The sequence below is a fragment of the Marmota flaviventris genome, chromosome 1 (genome assembly GCF_047511675.1).
Source record: "Marmota flaviventris isolate mMarFla1 chromosome 1, mMarFla1.hap1, whole genome shotgun sequence".
NCBI lineage: Eukaryota > Metazoa > Chordata > Mammalia > Rodentia > Sciuridae > Marmota > Marmota flaviventris.
This window is the reverse complement of record NC_092498.1, coordinates 219,932,974-219,948,474: the sequence shown is the minus strand read 5'-3', so window position 1 is coordinate 219,948,474 and position 15,501 is coordinate 219,932,974. Positions and strand designations below refer to the sequence as shown.

The following is a 15,501-nucleotide window of genomic DNA, read 5'->3' as shown; positions in this document are numbered from 1 at the left end:
GCTCTGTCCTGGGCGGGCCCTGAGAGGCTGGCTTCTGCAGAGTCCTTCCCGCGTGTGCCCAACAGCCCTGACACACCACACTTCCCCATGCTCAGGTTGACCCTCTGCTGATTCGGGGGTCAGGTGTTTCTCTGGGCTGCTGAGCAGCATCCCGGGCCTCCAGCTCCTCCAGGCCAGATGTGACAGCTCATGTGTCCCCAGACAGCCTGGGGTTCCTTGGGACATAGCCTTGGACAAACCTTTGGGCTTTAATGACTTCCCATCCACCAGGTCCGCCTCTTCCTCCTCAACCCTGTTGCCAGCCCCTGCACTGTGGCCACAGGCCTGCTCCCTGGGCCGGCCACCTGAGGAGCCTTCCCTCAGGCACAGGTGTCAGAGCCAGCCCCGTCCACCTGAGCCCATTCACAGGTTGGCTGCACGTGCAGACCCCACTTGAGTGTCTTGCACGGTGCAAAACAGGTGGCAGCACACTGTGGTGGGGATAACTTCTTCAGGGACCACCTCGTGGGTGGTTCCGGGGCCACTTTTAGGGCTCTGTCATCTGAAGGGGCTCTGAGGTACCCCTTCCACACTCTGGCCCTCTCAGATGCTCCCTTCCTTCCAGCATGGCTGCCTGCTCCCTGCAAGACGACCTGGTGGGGAGGGCAGCACCCGTCCTGGCCGTGGCGGTCACACACCCTGGGTCCCAGCAGATAGTCTGGGAGACAGTGACATCCTACAGAGGCAGAGCATGGGTGGTGGACAGTGAGCCTCCCAGAGAGCCCTCAAACCCATGTCTGTGTCCCTGCCCCTGCCCCTGCAGCCTCAGCCTCACAGGGCATCCCATGATGATCATAAAGGTGGCAGTGGGTGCCACAACGCCCGTTCCTGAGCCTCGGTGACCTGCACACTGAGGACCCTTCCTGGTGGGCCTGCCTGGAGGGTGGCCCTGGGGAGTCAGGGAGGCTCTTCTTCCTTTACTTCTGTGGTCCTGGGGAGCAGCCAGCCTTGCTCCTGCACCTGTCCCCCTGGGCTGCACCCAGGCCCCCATTTTTAACTTTTGGTACTGGGGTGGAAACTCGGGGTGCTTTATGACTGAGTTCAACCCCAGTCTTTTTTGAAGACAGGATCTTGTGAGTCGCTGAGGCTGGTCTCAACCTTGTAATCCTGCCTCAACCTCTGGTCTCTGGGATAACAGGTGTCATCCAGAGGGGAGCATCCAGCTCTCCTCCTCTTACGAATCCATCAAATGCCATCCAGGGCTTCTGTGACCAGCCCTGGTCATGGTCAAAGTTTGCCTCCAAACTTACCGGGGAGTAAGTTTCTCTTTGGTGACACGCCAACCTAGTAGGGGCTTGGGAACAAAGGAGCAAGTCCAGTAGTACACTCTTCAGAAATGAACATGTCCCCGTTGGTTCATCAATTATGACAAACTGCTGCATTAACACAAACCAGAATTAAAGAGCTGGGTGTGGCCTTCAGAGGATCTCTGAATTATCACCATAACTTGTATGACTCTGAAATTATTCTAAAAGTTTCAGACACAACTTTTATAACAGCACTGCCTGTGTACAAGAGAGGAAAAGGCTTTTGTTCCAGCCAGTGTTGCAGATTCTGGTCAAGCCTACCTGTCCTTTTCCCCCACCTCAGCCTGGATGCCAGGCCTGGGTGGCAGCCCCTGCCCTGCCAATGCACCTGCCCTTGCCTCTCATCCCCAGGGACCAGGAGGATCTGCTTAGCACTGGGGCCCCAGCACCTCAGAACTCAATCAGTTCCTGCCTGGTCCTCAGTCGGCGGCCGGCCTGCTGGAGCCCCAGTCTCCCATTAGGGAAAGGGGCGGAAAAGGTGGAGCAGGGATCCAGCAGGATTTGTGTGCAGCAAATGATGTGCAGTGGGAGGCGTTTTGCAAACTCGAGTCTGGTTATCTGTTTTATAATCTGTACTGACTGTAGCCCTACAAGAGTGGAAAGTGTTGGGTGGATTTACAGCACTGCCAATTTTTTTAAAAAGTGTTTTTTGGTTGTAGTCGGACACAACACCTTTGTTTGTTTGTGGTGCTGAGGGTGAACCCAGGCCTCATGCCAGCGCTCTACCGCTGAGCCACAGTCCCGTCCCAGCACTGCCAATTTTTAAAAAAAATCTAAAATACTGAAGAAGGTAGATAAAGGAAAGTTTGGGGAGCAATAGAAGTAGGGGGTAGTGGGAGAACTGGTGGTCGCTGGTGGAGTCAGCGCCAACTTCCTGGATCCCGGGCTGCACAACGGGGTGCCGTGCCGGGGAGCAAACCGAGAGTCCGGGGTTGGGTGCCAAAACTTCTGCCGAAACCCGGGATCGAACCAGGGACCTTTAGATCTTCAGTCTAACGCTCTCCCAACTGAGCTATTTCGGCAGAGCGCGAGGCGCCTCTCCTTGCCGGAACTCCGCCCCGCGCCGCTGCCGCTGCCGCCGCTGCTGCCGCTGTCGCCGTGCGCAGAGCGCGCATGCCTCGTAGGACGCCACTGGGCGCCAGGCTACAGCGCTGTCTCTGTGGCGCAATCGGTTAGCGCGTTCGGCTGTTAACCGAAAGGTTGGTGGTTCGAGCCCACCCAGGGACGCGCAGGATGACTTTTTGTTTCCAAGGGTACAAAGGCGTCGCATTTCCTTTTGTCACCCTCGCCCCGAAGGCCCCTGACCCGGCGCCATCCTCCTGAAGCCCCCGGTGTTGGCACGAGCAAGCAGGGAAAGCGCAGCGCCCCGAAGGGCCCGAACCCGGCGCCATCCTCCTGAAGCGCGCGGTGCTGGCACGAGCAAGCCGGAGGAGGCGCAGCGGAACGACCCGGACGGGGTTCCGGTTTCCGCCCGCACGCGGAGGCTTTTTGTTCATGGCCCAGGGGACCCGGAACGCTGAGGAGGACGAACCGCAAAGGTTGTCTGAAGGCCGAGGCCAAGATGGCGGCGCCAGCGGGTGAGCGCGCGGTGGGCGCCGGGCTGGGCCGGGTGGGGGCGCCGGGCCGGCCGGGGGCGCCGGGCCGGGTGGGGCGCGGCCAGCCTGCGGTCGGCGAGGCCGAGGCCCGGGCAGAGGGCGAGGGTCGCCCTGTTCAGGCCGCAGTGCGGGCCGGCGCGCCGCGCTCTGCTGCCGGGGCGCGGAATAGGATGGCAGGCCAATTCCCAGGGAGACCCTGCGACCGCCCAGCGGCGACTGGCCGAGTGTCCGCGCGCGTTCGCGGTTCGCTTGAGTGCTCACCCTTGGTTACGAGTCCGGCCCTGCCCGGTGTGGTGGGAGGAGGCCGAGGCGGGAGGATTCCCCGAGCCCGGGGTGGGAGGCCAGTCCGGGAAACGTGGAGAGACTCCGTCGCCAGAAAGTAGTAACAGGGACAGAGAGAGTAACAGGGGCAGTAACAGGGGCAGAGAGAGTAACAATGACAGTAACAGGGGCAGAGAGAGTAACAGGGGCAGTAACAGGGACAGAGAGTGTAACAATGACAGTAACAGGGCCAGAGAAAGTAACAGGGACAGTAACAGGGCCAGAGAGAGTAACAGGGACAGAGAGAGTAACAATGACAGTAACAGGGACAGAGAGAGTAACAATGACAGTAACAGGGACAGTAACAGGGCCAGAGAGAGTAACAGGGACAGTAACAGGGGCAGAGAGAGTAACAGGGACAGGGACAGAGAGAGTAACAGGGGCAGAGAGAGTAACAGGGGCAGAGAGAGTAACAGGGGCAGTAACAGGGGCAGAGAGAGTAACAGGAACAGTAACAGGGACAGAGAGAGTAACAGGGACAGTAACAGGGCCAGAGAGAGTAACAGGGACAGTAACAGGGACAGTGAGAGCAGTAAGTGGCAATGGTAATAGTAACAGTGATTATTAGTCGCGGAGTGAGCCTGGGCCAGAGGCACCCCAGGGCACGCACTTGGCTGTGAGTTTACCCAAGTCCCTGACTTCTCAGACGGGAAACTGAGGCCTGGGGACCGACCTTCATGCCCGGCCTCAGCCTGCCAAGGTTACAGTGACGTCCTTAAGAGACTTTTGAAGCTGCCGCCGCCTCAGAAGGCAGCCACCTGGACAGGCCGGAGCGAGGAGGGAGAACCTGTGGGGATTGCAGGGGTTGGGGCTGCGGACTCCGGCCCTAGACCTTGGATGCAGGAAGCTGCCCACAGCCTGGACAGCAGCCTCTCCCTTAGGCCGTCCCTCCCCACCATTCCCTGAATTAATTTGCTCTTTCTGCCACAGTTGGTGTGGTTAAACCACAGAAATTCATCCTCCGCGTCCCGGGGCCTGGGAGTCTGAGATCAAGGTGTTGCGGGCTGGTTCCTCTGAGGTCTCTCCTTGGCTTGTGTGTGGTAGCTTCTCCTTGTGTCCTCACATGGTTGTTTGTCCCTGTTTGCATATCTGTGTCCTGATCATCTCCTCTTTGTGTGTGTGGGTGGGGGCGGGGTTTCAGTTGTAGATGGACACAATATCTATATTTTATTTATTTATTTTTATGTGGTGCTGAGGATCAAACCCAGTGCCTCATGCATGTGAGACAAGCACTCTGCCACTGAGTCCCAGCCCCCAAGGCCCCCGGCTTTAAATCAGTACTGCAGATAGAACCCTTTTTAATTGATTTGAGACAGGGTTTAACTAAGTTGATGAGGCTGGTCTTGAACTTGCAATCTTTCTTCTTCAGCCTCAATCATCTGCTCCTCTCTTTTTTTTATTTTGATACTAGGGCTTGAACCCAGGGGTACTTTACCACGGAGCTACATCCTAGTCATTTTTATTTTTTGAGACAGGATCTTGCTAAATTGCTTAGGGCCTCCATAAATTGCTGAGGCTGGCCTTGAATTTGCAATCCTCCTGCCTCAGCTTCCTGACCTGCTAGGATCACAGGCATATGCCATGGTGCCGTCTGGCCTCTCTGTTCTTAAGAACACCAGTCCTGTGGATTAGGGCCCACTCCAGTGACCTCACTGTAAATTCTCTGTGTAGAGAACCTCTCTTCAAACACAGTTGAATTTCACCACATGCATTTTTTCATCAGGATCTCTCGTGTGTCCAGCTACCTTCCCCACCCTGTGCGTCTCCCGTCTGACAACAGCCTGTTGGAACTTCAGGTTTCTCCCTCTGGGTGGTTTCCAAGGAGGCCTCCGTTTGGAGCAGTCCCCCCTCTGTTCTTTGTGTGGGCTTCTGGGCTGCGAGGGTCGATGTGGGTGGTGCCTTTGCTGCCCGCCGGACTACAGGTTTCTGAAAGGTGGTGGGTTTCCGTAGGTTGGGTGGTGGTCGGCAGCCTCTGAAGCCCTCAGCACAGCCCAGGGGCTGGGGCCTCAGACACACTTGCTGAGCACCACCTGTATGCCTATGCCCAACATAGCCAAGGCCAGGTTAGGTGCTAGGGAATCCAGGGAGGTCCCTGTGTCTCAAGGGAGGCAGACCCTACGTGAGTACTGGGCAGAGATGGGATGGGTTCCAGGGTCCAGAGGGCCTGGGGCTGTTGTAGACCTGATGCCCTGATGGTGTCAGCTCAGACCTGCACCATGAGAAGGGGCCAGCTCTGTGCAAGTGTGGGGCTGGGTGTCCAGGCCCAGGGAGTGGCGAGTGCAGAGGACGAGGCAGGGGTTGGCAGGGAGGAGGCGGGTCACAGGGAGGTGGCCTTGGTGTGGAGTCCAGGCTTCCTGCTGGGGCAGTGGGGTCTTCAGAAGGGATGAAGCTGCCTGTGTGTTGAGCGACCGTCCTCACCAACGTTTGTGGAGTGGCATTTAGGACAGCAAAGGCGGTGGGGGAGTGCCTGGGGGAGACGCCTGAGGCTGGACCCTGTTACTGAGCCCCTGGCACCTGAGCTAGTGGCCCTGGGTACTCACTGTCTGTGACCTGTGGCTCTCTCCACAGCCCTCAGCCCGCTCTGTGTCCGGATGCTCGGCCTGCGGTGAGTGCCTGACCACCCTGACTGACTGGACAGAGTTGTTGCAGGGCCTCAGAGTGGGAAGGGGCCTTCAGCATCAACAAGGGAGCCCCTTGGTGAAGGTCACCCACCAGGTCGGGGCAGGACAGGACCTGCTTCCTGTCCTTGGCATGTGGAGTGTGGGGCCCTGTGTGGACCAGACCTTCCCTCACCCTCGTCTGCCTGTGTGGCACCCTCAGCACTCCTTGCTGCCTGCCGCAGGTGTTCTGTGGCAACTCAGGCAGGGCTAGGGGCTGTCCATCCCTTGGTCAGGGACACAGGACCTGTCCTCAGAGCGTGCTTCTGCAGATGACACAATACTGTCCTTGCTTCAACATTTGGGCCTGTTGATCAGCTGGGTGCATCCTTGAAGAAGCCCTCCAAAAGTCTGGGTCATCGTCAGGCTGCTGGGTGGTGGCCACAGGACCCCAGAGGCTCATTCAGGGCTCTGAGTGAGAGGGTGGGAAGCCACTGGGTAGACGAGCGGGAGGTCCCTGGTAGGGAGGGAAGGGCAGGTCCACAGGGACAGGAAGTTGGCTCTTGCCCAGGCCCTGGGTTCACCCAGTAGGGCCTCAGGTGATCACTGACCCTCGCTCCTCTCCTGGGCAGCTCCAATGTGGGTTCAGCCATGCAGGCACGAGGCGTCCATCGGAGCCTGGCCAGAGAGGGCCCCAGCAGGTGAGGCTGGCTTCTGGAAGAGGTCGTGTACCCCACATTCCTTGTCCTGCCTGCCCCCCACTGCCTGCACTGCTGCTGCCTGGTGGTGTCTGCTGGCTTCATTCTGTGTCCCTGCCCTGAGAGCTCTTCCAGGACCTGGCCTGTGGGTCCCAGCCCCACCTCCATGTCCCCACTGCCCTCCAGGGTAGCCTTCTTGTGTTCCTCTGCTTATTAGATTCTGTGGCCTCAGGCTTCAACCAGTGTGATCCCAGGACTGTGCCTGTGACTGTCTTTGTCCTTCCCTCCAAGAGACTGCTCTGGGCCAGGTCCTCCAGGCAGGGGTGCAGGGTGGCCACACCTGCCTCCCGGGGGCTCTGCCAGGCTGATGCCTTCTCATGCCAGTGTGTCCTGTGCTCAGCACCCAGCCTGCTGTGTCCAAGGCCAGAGCCATGGTTCCTAAACCCACCGAGCTTCCCAGGAGCCGCGGCGAGTTTGTGGTGACCAAGCTGGACGACCTTATCAACTGGGCCCGCCGAGTGAGTCCCCATTGCACTCCAACCCCCCCCCCCCCAGCTGCACACTCACACAGCACTGCACACGGTGGACACGAGTGCACGCCTGTGTCCCAGCTGTCCTTGAACCCACCCTCCTCACTTCCACCCCGCCCTTCCCTGTTCCCTGGGCCTCTGCCTTCCTGGGGTCTCTTGACAGAGCTGTGTGGGTGGTGCTGGGGGTTGAACCGGCCTGGTGCCTGCGGGGCAGCCCTCGACCAGCTGGGCTACATCTCAGCCCCCAGAGGAGTTTTGCAAATGAGAAAAGGCACACATACTGAGAGCAGTAGGTCCTTTTCCCCTGCTGTGTGCAGGTCACGACCAGGAAGTCTACTCAGTGTCCGGATCAGCCCTGATCCACCCCAAGGCTGACTGTCGCCCACTGGCGTGTGCCTGTGAGCATCCTGCCAGGGCTGCAGCTTCCAGGATGCAGGTGCCCTCTGCAGGGTCTCACAGTAGCACAGAAATCTGGGGGCTCAGGATCTGTGCAGCCACAGAGGCCAGCCAGGTGGACATGGCCATCCATGCTCTGTAGTTTGGACCTGGCCACCTTTGTTAACACATCTGCTGGGCATGGGGACACTTTGAGGTCTCCTACCCAGGTGGGGGGCCAGCAAGAGCCACAGCGGAACAAAGCCAACAGTTTGAGGAAATGGCCAGGCCAAGGGCTCAAGGATGGCTCCTGGGGGGTCAGCCAGGCTGTGCAGGAGCTGCTGGGCTGCAGATCCTGGGGACGTGTGGGACAGGCTCAGAACTTGAGCAGGCCTGGAGATTCAGACCTGTGTTCTCACAGGCTGCTAGGACCACTAGGCCCATGGCTGGTGCCTGCAGGATGTCCTGGGCTGGATGGGCTGACCCATGGGCAGTTCCTCTGATGTGTCTGGCAGCAAGTGCGCTCTGAGAGGGCCCCGGCCCGGAGCTCACTTGGTGTGAGGGGCAGCCCTTCCTCCTGGCCACTGCTCTTGGGATGGGAACCAGGGTAGTCTCTCAAGTGGGGCTAGCAACCGAGACATTTCCTCTGTGGACTCCATGATGGGCTGCGTGTGACCCTGCCCCCCGCCCCCCAGAGCTCTCTGTGGCCCATGACCTTCGGCCTAGCCTGCTGCGCCGTGGAGATGATGCACATGGCTGCCCCCCGCTACGACATGGACCGCTTTGGTGTTGTCTTCCGCGCCAGCCCCCGCCAGGCTGACGTGATGATCGTGGCTGGCACGCTCACCAACAAGATGGCCCCAGCACTCCGCAAGGTATGCCTTGTCCCCTGCCCGGCCAGCCAGGGGCCTGCCAGGGGCCACACAGACCTACGTCTCTTTCAGGTGTATGACCAGATGCCAGAGCCCCGCTACGTGGTGTCCATGGGGAGGTGAGTGCCGATGGCTGCAGCCCCCTCCCTGCCCCTCTGGTCTCATTTCTGGGGGCGGGGGAGCATAGGCAGGCCACACCTCCCCAGCGGCCCAGCCTACAGCAAGCACCCCCCTAGCACTCTGCTTCTTGAACTTGGGAGCAGTGGGACAGTAGCCTGGCACTCACACTCCTGGGCATCGCCCGCGGTCCTCCCTACCAGGGCTGTCTAGTCACTTTTAATTTTTTCTAGATAGAATTTGCATACCATGAAGTTGACCATTTAAAGTGGGCAGCTCAGTAGCTTGTAGTTACACAGAGGCATGAGAATCTGTAGTTCCAGAACATCCTGTCACCCCAAAAGGAGACCCCATCACCATGAGTAGCCCCCGTCCCCCCAGCCCTGCACCCACGAGTCCACATCCCGTCCCTGGACTCCCCTGTCCTGGACTCTCCTGTCACTGGTCATATGCTGTGGCCTTGTGTGTCTTGATCTCATTAAGCATCAGGCGCTCAGGTCTGTCCACACTGCAGCTGTGTCAGCTCGCTCCTGCTGGTGGCCAAGGACGCCCCAGCATGTGGACAGCCCAGTAACCTCATTCGGAGCAGTTGAGATACACCCCAGAGCTCACTTAGCCAGTCACCGTCGCCAGGCGTGGCTGTTCCTGTTCCCACAGCCCTGGGGCCAGTGGCCCAGAGTCAGGGGGCGTTCCTGGCTTTTCCTGGGGTGGAGGCAGCAGGTTGTGGGTTTTGGCATGGCCTTGGCGACCTGTGCTCCTCCAGGGACTTCTTGCCAGTCTTCTGACCCCACGCTGGCCGCCCTCGGGAATTGGCCGTCAGCAGCCCTGGGCTGTTGCACACCTGCCCCTGTGCTGCAGAGGGCCCCTGGAGGCTGCCATCAGCTGGTGGGGGGAGGTGGGGGGAGGTGGGTGCTGCCCGCAGCCCTGTGCAGAGTTGCCCCTCCCCCAGCTGTGCCAACGGAGGCGGCTACTACCACTACTCCTACTCCGTGGTGAGAGGCTGTGACCGCATCGTGCCCGTGGACATTTATGTGCCAGGTGAGGACATGCTCCAGAGACAGACTGGTCCAAGGTAGCCCAGCCCCTGGTCAGCAAAGGGACTCCTGCAGGGAAGGTCCAGACACTGGACTGGCCCATGCTGGGACCACATGGAGCCATGTATAGTTACAGAAATGGGAAAATGTTCCTGGAGGCCAAGGAACATTCCTGGTCCTCACAGGAAGGCCTGTAAGACCCCCTCAGATCCAGGGGTGGCCAGGTGGCCATACTTAGCAAATAAAGCGTGCAGGGCAGGCTGGTGTGGCCCAGTGGTGCTGCGCTTGTTTGGCACTCGTGAGGCCTGAGTTCTGTCCCAGCACCAAGGAACCAGAAAGCGCAGAGCCCTCAGTTCACTCCGAATGCCAGGAGCGACACCAGTGCTTCCTCGGTGTGTGTGTCCCCTGAGGGCTCAGGGCCTACTGAGCGCTGGCTGGCTGACATCATGCCGACCTGGACGTCCTGTTTCACATGCAGGCCCACGGTGTCCCTTTCCTTGGGCAGTCCCAGTGAGTGGCAGATGGGCACTGTGTGGTGGCTTCCTGGGCATTTGTTCTGATGACAACCAGTAGTCATCAAGGTCTGGAAGCAAAGCTCCCTCTGGACATGAGTGACAACCATGCCCAGCTCTAGGCTGTCTCACACTGTAGCCTGGGCCTCCAGCGAGCAAGGGATGTCCCTGGTCAGGAATGCTGGAGGCTGGTGCCAGGGGACTATCCCCCTGTTCTTCTTGGCTCAAGCTGTCTGCCCTGGGCTCCCTGGCCCCAGGTCCCATGCCTGTTTGTGAATGTGTGCCCCCGTACCCGGAGGGCAGTGGCTTCTCCCGTCTTGGGAGTGCCTGAGGGCCAGACTAGACAGTGCAGGCACTGCCCGGGTCCTGTCTCAGGCCTGCAGAGTCCAGGAAGGAGTAGCAGGAGGGGAAGATGAGTCAGCCCGGCCCACTGTGCTCAGGGCTTCTCCCTGGCCTGCCCACCTGCCTGGGCCCAGCAGGGTGCATTTGGTAGACCTTTGTGGGGCTGCACTGCAGAGGGAAGGGCAGGCTGGAGTGGCCTTACTGCTCGGAGGGAGCTGAGCTCGTGTGCCCCACAGGCTGCCCGCCCACGGCAGAGGCCTTGCTGTACGGCATCCTGCAGCTTCAGAGGAAGATCAAACGGGAGAAGAGACTCAAGATCTGGTACCGCAGGTAGCACCTCTGCAGCCACGGCAGCCCTGTGCACCCTGCCCCAAGACGGAATAAACCTCAGTCCTCGTGCTGTGTGGAGTGTGGGGTGCGAGGCGCCCTGGGGTGAGGGATAGCAGCCCCCAGACAGATGGACAGTGTGGGACAGAGCTGAGGAGTGGGTCAGCCTGGTATCCTGTGCCTGCTCAGTAGGGCCTCTGCCAGGCAGGCTCTCTTACTACCCTGTGGATGAAGGTGCCAGGGGGTGAACTGCCTGGCCCATCACCCAGATGACCCCTGCTGGGAGGCTCTGGCCTGGGGCCCCTGACCCTCTCCCTCAGGCCCCCTTGGTTTAAACAGCTGCTGGCCTTTTGGGTGGCTCAAGTGGCCACTGTCTCCTGAGCCCATGTCTGAGTAGTTTGGACCTGTAAGGACACTGAGAGGCTGAAGAGAAAGAGCCACATCCCCACCAGCTGACCCTTACCCTGGAGACACCAGGCACAGGCATCCCCTTTGGGGACCATCCCTGGAGCACCCCTGGGTGCGCAGTCTCCAGCCAGGTGTCCTCAGGAAGGCCTTCACCAGAGGCTGCCTTCCTCAGAGGTGTGTGTTCTCAACCATATTTAGATGTCCCATGTTCTGCTGACCCCAGCTCTGCAAGTCCAGAGTGCCACCACGGGCCAGGGATGGTTTTGGGATGGCAGTTCCCACCAATCAGGGATAGGATGGGGGTTCCCAGATCACTAGGGTGGAGGCAGTGGGTGCCTGGCCCAGTCAAAGGATGGCTTTTTTTTTTTTTTTTTTGGTACTGGGGACTGAACCCAAGTGTGCTTTACCTCTGAGCCACATCCCCACCCCTTTCATTTTGAGACAGGGTCTTGCTAAATTGGTCCCTAAATTGCAGACGCTGACTTTGACCCTGCAGTCCTCCTGCTTCACAGCCTGTCACTGGGATTGCAGTGTTGGCCATGTGCCCAGCCCAAGAACAGCTTTTGGGACAAGACCATGCTAAAGTGGCAGCTGTTCCAGTCAAAGGGAGTGTCCTGCACTGAGCCCTCGGCCTGGCCTTTGTGCTCAGCGTGTGGAGGGAGCTGGCAGGAGGGTCCCTGCAGAGGGCACAGCAGTACTGAGGGCCTGCATGTGAATGGACAGGCCCAAGAGCTGCGTGGGTAAGGCCAACAGCTGGGGTGACCAGTTGGGCCCAGAACAAGCTGAGCCAGTCTGTTCCCTAGGTGGTGGGGTCCTGGTCAAGACCCTGGACAATGGGAGCTCTGCAATGGTGGAGCAGTTCTCAGGATGACACTGCTCACTGGGCTGGGCAGGGCAGGGGCCATCCCCCCACCCTGTGAGGCCCTAACTAGCCCCTCAAGACCTTCTGCTGCCATCAGAGTCGTGGTCTCGCCTCCTGCCACCTTGGACAGGGGACATCCACCATGGGCAGGCTTCTGGCCTGGGGCTGCTGGGAAGCTGGGCTGCACACACCACTGCACACATGCCCACTGGCCAGGCCCAGTGGCCGCCTTTATTTCACTCTCAGCCCAGCAGGTTACCTGGCAGTGGTCAGGAAAGCTGTGACCACTGCTGAATCAGGCCCAGCAGAGGCACCAGGTGGGGCACAGAGGCCTAGTAGGTGGGCCGTGGCCCACAAAGGCACTGAGTGTGTGCAGATCTGGAGGCGGGTGGCTCAGTGCTTGGTGACCAGGGGTATGATCATCTGCGGGAAGGTGTAGTAGCGGCAGTCGGCTGGCGGGACCAGAGCCATCACCTCCGTGCGGATGTCCTCCCTGCGGAAGCCCGCCTCCTGCAGCGCAGGCACCTGTGTCTCCTGGGGGGGGGTTGGTCACAGCCCTGGCACTGCCCCTCAGGCCCCAGGTGTGTGCCCAGGTGAGTGTAGTCCAGCTGTCCACATGCCCTGGGTGTCCTCCCAGCAGTCCCCCAGCCAGCATCCCAGGGCCAGCAAGGCACAAAGGCCCTCTGTGCCCCTGCCTGGGGTGGTTCTCCATGTTCTTATGAGTGCACCCCAGAGCAGAAGGACGGACGTGTCATGAGGAGACCTGCCTTTTGGCCCTGTGGTGGGCAGAGGCTCTGATAGGAACGGCTGGACAGGCAACAGAGGGGGGCACAGGGCCCGGGCTGTATCCTCAGGGCACTGGGGAGCCATGGCAGACGGCTGGCCCAGTGAGGGGTCTGGATGGGCAGCCAGTACAGTCTAGCCCATCCAGGACCTCAGCCCTGAGGCCTGCAGGAGGGGAGCCCTCCCAGAGGTCCCCAGGGCCACTGCCTGGTAGAGTCGCCACCCGTGCCCTCCCGTGGCCCCACCTGGAACATGGTGGTGATGTCTGAGTACTGGGCCTTCATCAGCTCCCCCCAGGAGGTGAGGTTGCAGTAGGTGAGCACTCCTCCAGGCTTCAGCAGGCGGAAGGCGTGGTTCTGGGGAGGAGGTGGGTTTGGACAGGGGCTCCCCACAGGCCTGCTGCACCCCAGCAGTCAGCACCCCAGCAGTCAGGAATGGGAGGAAAGCCAGGCGCCCTGCCCAGCCCGCAGAGTACCCAGCGCCGCCACTTCCTACCCTGATGAAGGTGAACTGGTGCGTGTGCCAAGTCTCCTCTGACAGCGGGTACGTGTCATACAGGATCCCTGCATGGCAACATGGCTCTGTCAGGGCTGGACTGCAGGTGGGCATCATGTCCACTGGACACCACCTCTGCACACCTTCAGGTATCTTGTCACACACCAGGCTCTCCAGTAGGCTCATGTCCTTGCCCACCCAGGCTGTCCCCAGGTGTGTGCCACACATGGTGTACTTAGAAGACCCCTCCATGAGCAGAGGCCTGGCAGGAGCCACCAGAGAGGAGCTGGAGCTCAGCACACCCCCATGACACCCCCATACCTAGCTCCCGGGGCACCCTCACCGTCAAAGTGACTGTCTGGCAGTGTGGGCGCCACCTCTTCCCACAGGCCTTTCAAGGGGACAACCTTGGGAGAGGGGAGGAAAATGAAGATAGGGAAGGAGTCCCAAAAATCTCCCTACCTGCTGAAAGGGAGGGACTCCCAAGGGAGACCGCCATCTCCCCATCTGTGGCCGCCCCAGGCCCCCAGCCTCCTCTAGGGAGCGCCTTTGATCACAAGTGGGCTGCCAGGGCTGCAGGCAGGGGGGCACCTTGTGTGGCTGCTGCGGGGCCCAGTCCTGGAGTCGCTGGAAGACGCCATCATTGCACTCGATGATCCAGTGCTCATCGATGGGAGCCTCCTGCACCTTTGAGGCTGCGATGGCCATGCCGAAGCCCACCTCCAGGACCCGGCCTCCTGGACAGACAAAAGACACCAGGCATCACGTGTGGTTCCTCTGGGGAGCTGCCTGGAGGAGGGGGTGCAGGGCAAGCACTGGCCGAGAATCGCATTTGCCACAAGGACAGGGGAGGGGTGCTGTGGGTGGACAGAACACAGCAGTCCAGAGAGGCAATAGCGTGGGCCCTGGCCAGTGTCCAGAAAGGGTGGCCCGCCAGAGAGGCCTTGGACAGAAGCTTTTGGCCAGAGCCCCTGGGGGGAGGTTAAGCCTTGGACTTTGAGACCAGGCCCATGCTGTTTGTACTGGTGGCCCTTATCTCTCTAACTGGTTACTTTCCTGTCCCCTTCCCTCCCTCTGCACCACGAAGTTTGCAAGGGCAAAGCTGGGTTGAGGCCTAGGACTTGGAATGCTCTGGGAGGAGAGAGAGGGTACAGTCCTTCTGGACCGCGTGTCAAAGCCCCTCTCCACTGCTGTGCACAGAGACACTGGATGTGCTCATTGGCCAGGTGGGAGCATTGAGGCTCAGCATCCAAAGGCCACGTTTGACCTCTGAAGGGCTCCATTTGGGTCTTGGGAGTCTGGGGCACACGGCCTTCCACCAGGCAGTGCAGGGCCACAAGGGGCAGCTGTCTCCTAAACTCAGCTTTCCGGAGCTATTCTTGGCCATTGCCAAGCGCGAGGCTTCCCCCGTCCTGAGAAGGCACCTGCTCCGCGTCCCACAGCTCCTATCACAGACAAGCTCCACCCCGGGTAGCGGTCCGAGGACCCATCCCCTGACCTGCCCCAGGGAGCAGGGACCTCATTTCCTGTGGAGGGGAAATTCCTGCTACTTAGCGGGCGCCTACTGGGTGCTGGCCTCGTTCCCGCAACATCCCCCCTGCCTGACTCGGTCGTCCCACTAGCAAGCAGCCCCACTCCACCACGAGGAAGCCGAGGCGCGCAGGGGCGCTAGTGCGCCACGGGCCACCCGACCGTGGGCTGGCACGCCCCGGCCTTGGTTTCCCCGCCGGCGCCCGGGCGGGGGCTACCTCTGGAGGTGGCGGCGGCCGCCAGCGCGTGCATGTACGGGGTCTCCCAGCGCTCCATCACCGGCTTGCCCAGGATGCGCAGGTGCGTGTCCGCCGGGTCGTAGGCCGCCGGCGCCGCGCGCCACGCAGCGCCGCAGTCTTCTCCGGGCGTAAAAATCGGGCTGTCTGCGGGGCGGCTCATGCTGCAGCCGTGCGGACTCGGCTCAGTGCGAGGCGGGCGGCGGGCCGCTGGCGGCAGGGCCTCCTGGGCCGGGGCGGGGCCTGCGGGGCGGGGCCGGGCCGAGAACGCCGCCGCGCGCGCCTCCCCCGGGCCTCCTCGGGAAGGCGCCCGCCCGGCGGCCCCGCGCCCCGGGAAGCCAGGCCTACTCGGGTCGCCACCTTGCTTCTCACGGGCTTCAGTTTTCCCCTCTGCCACCGCGCATAAGGACCAGTTCGCTTCTCAGGGCCGTGGGGATTTCCAAATTTCGGGGTGCTATTGGAAAATGCCTGGAGTATTCAACATTATTCAGTCTTCAGAGGTTTCTGCAGGGTATCCCCAT

General features: G+C 60.6%; 2 protein-coding genes and 2 non-coding genes across 5 annotated transcripts; 2 read left to right on the top strand and 2 right to left on the bottom strand.

The window, feature by feature from the left end:
• Positions 1-2,295: 2,295 nt before the first annotated feature.
• On the bottom strand, positions 2,296-2,368 carry Trnaf-gaa (transfer RNA phenylalanine (anticodon GAA)). The gene has a single exon. It is a non-coding gene; the product is annotated as a tRNA-Phe (tRNA).
• Positions 2,369-2,499: 131 nt separating this feature from the next.
• Trnan-guu (transfer RNA asparagine (anticodon GUU)) lies at positions 2,500-2,573 on the top strand. Its single transcript has one exon. It is a non-coding gene; the product is annotated as a tRNA-Asn (tRNA).
• Ndufs7 (NADH:ubiquinone oxidoreductase core subunit S7) lies at positions 2,513-10,739 on the top strand. 2 transcript variants are annotated; one of them, XM_027952499.2, is made up of 8 exons: positions 2,513-2,923; positions 5,831-5,867; positions 6,492-6,560; positions 6,942-7,075; positions 8,158-8,337; positions 8,407-8,453; positions 9,401-9,489; positions 10,576-10,739. In XM_027952499.2, exons 3-8 carry the CDS (start codon positions 6,497-6,499, stop codon positions 10,671-10,673), a joined length of 612 nt encoding a protein of 203 aa, XP_027808300.2. In that variant the 5' UTR covers positions 2,513-2,923; positions 5,831-5,867; positions 6,492-6,496; the 3' UTR covers positions 10,674-10,739. The 2 variants fall into 2 exon arrangements, with proteins under 2 accessions (XP_027808300.2, XP_027808299.2); XM_027952498.2 differs by having other exon boundaries at positions 2,518-2,923; positions 6,958-7,075.
• Positions 10,740-12,142: 1,403 nt separating this feature from the next.
• Gamt (guanidinoacetate N-methyltransferase) lies at positions 12,143-15,203 on the bottom strand. Its single transcript, XM_027952497.2, has 6 exons — positions 14,963-15,203; positions 13,806-13,951; positions 13,558-13,621; positions 13,215-13,282; positions 12,965-13,075; positions 12,143-12,470 (listed from the first exon to the last, which is right to left on the bottom strand). Exons 1-6 carry the CDS (start codon positions 15,141-15,143, stop codon positions 12,330-12,332), a joined length of 711 nt encoding a protein of 236 aa, XP_027808298.1. The 5' UTR covers positions 15,144-15,203; the 3' UTR covers positions 12,143-12,329.
• Positions 15,204-15,501: the final 298 nt, after the last annotated feature.

Coding starts and splice junctions, on each gene's coding strand:
- Ndufs7 (XM_027952498.2), top strand. Junction 6,561..6,957: donor GCCAGAGAGGGCCCCAGCAG/GTGAGGCTGGCT, acceptor TCCTGTGCTCAG/CACCCAGCCTGCTGTGTCCA. Junction 8,338..8,406: donor TGGCCCCAGCACTCCGCAAG/GTATGCCTTGTC, acceptor CGTCTCTTTCAG/GTGTATGACCAGATGCCAGA.
- Gamt (XM_027952497.2), bottom strand. CDS start 15,143: ATGAGCCGCCCCGCAGACAGCCCGATTTTTACGCCCGGAGAAGACTGC. Junction 13,076..13,214: donor ACCAGTTCACCTTCATCAGG/GTAGGAAGTGGC, acceptor CCTCCTCCCCAG/AACCACGCCTTCCGCCTGCT. Junction 12,471..12,964: donor ACATCACCACCATGTTCCAG/GTGGGGCCACGG, acceptor ACCCCCCCCCAG/GAGACACAGGTGCCTGCGCT.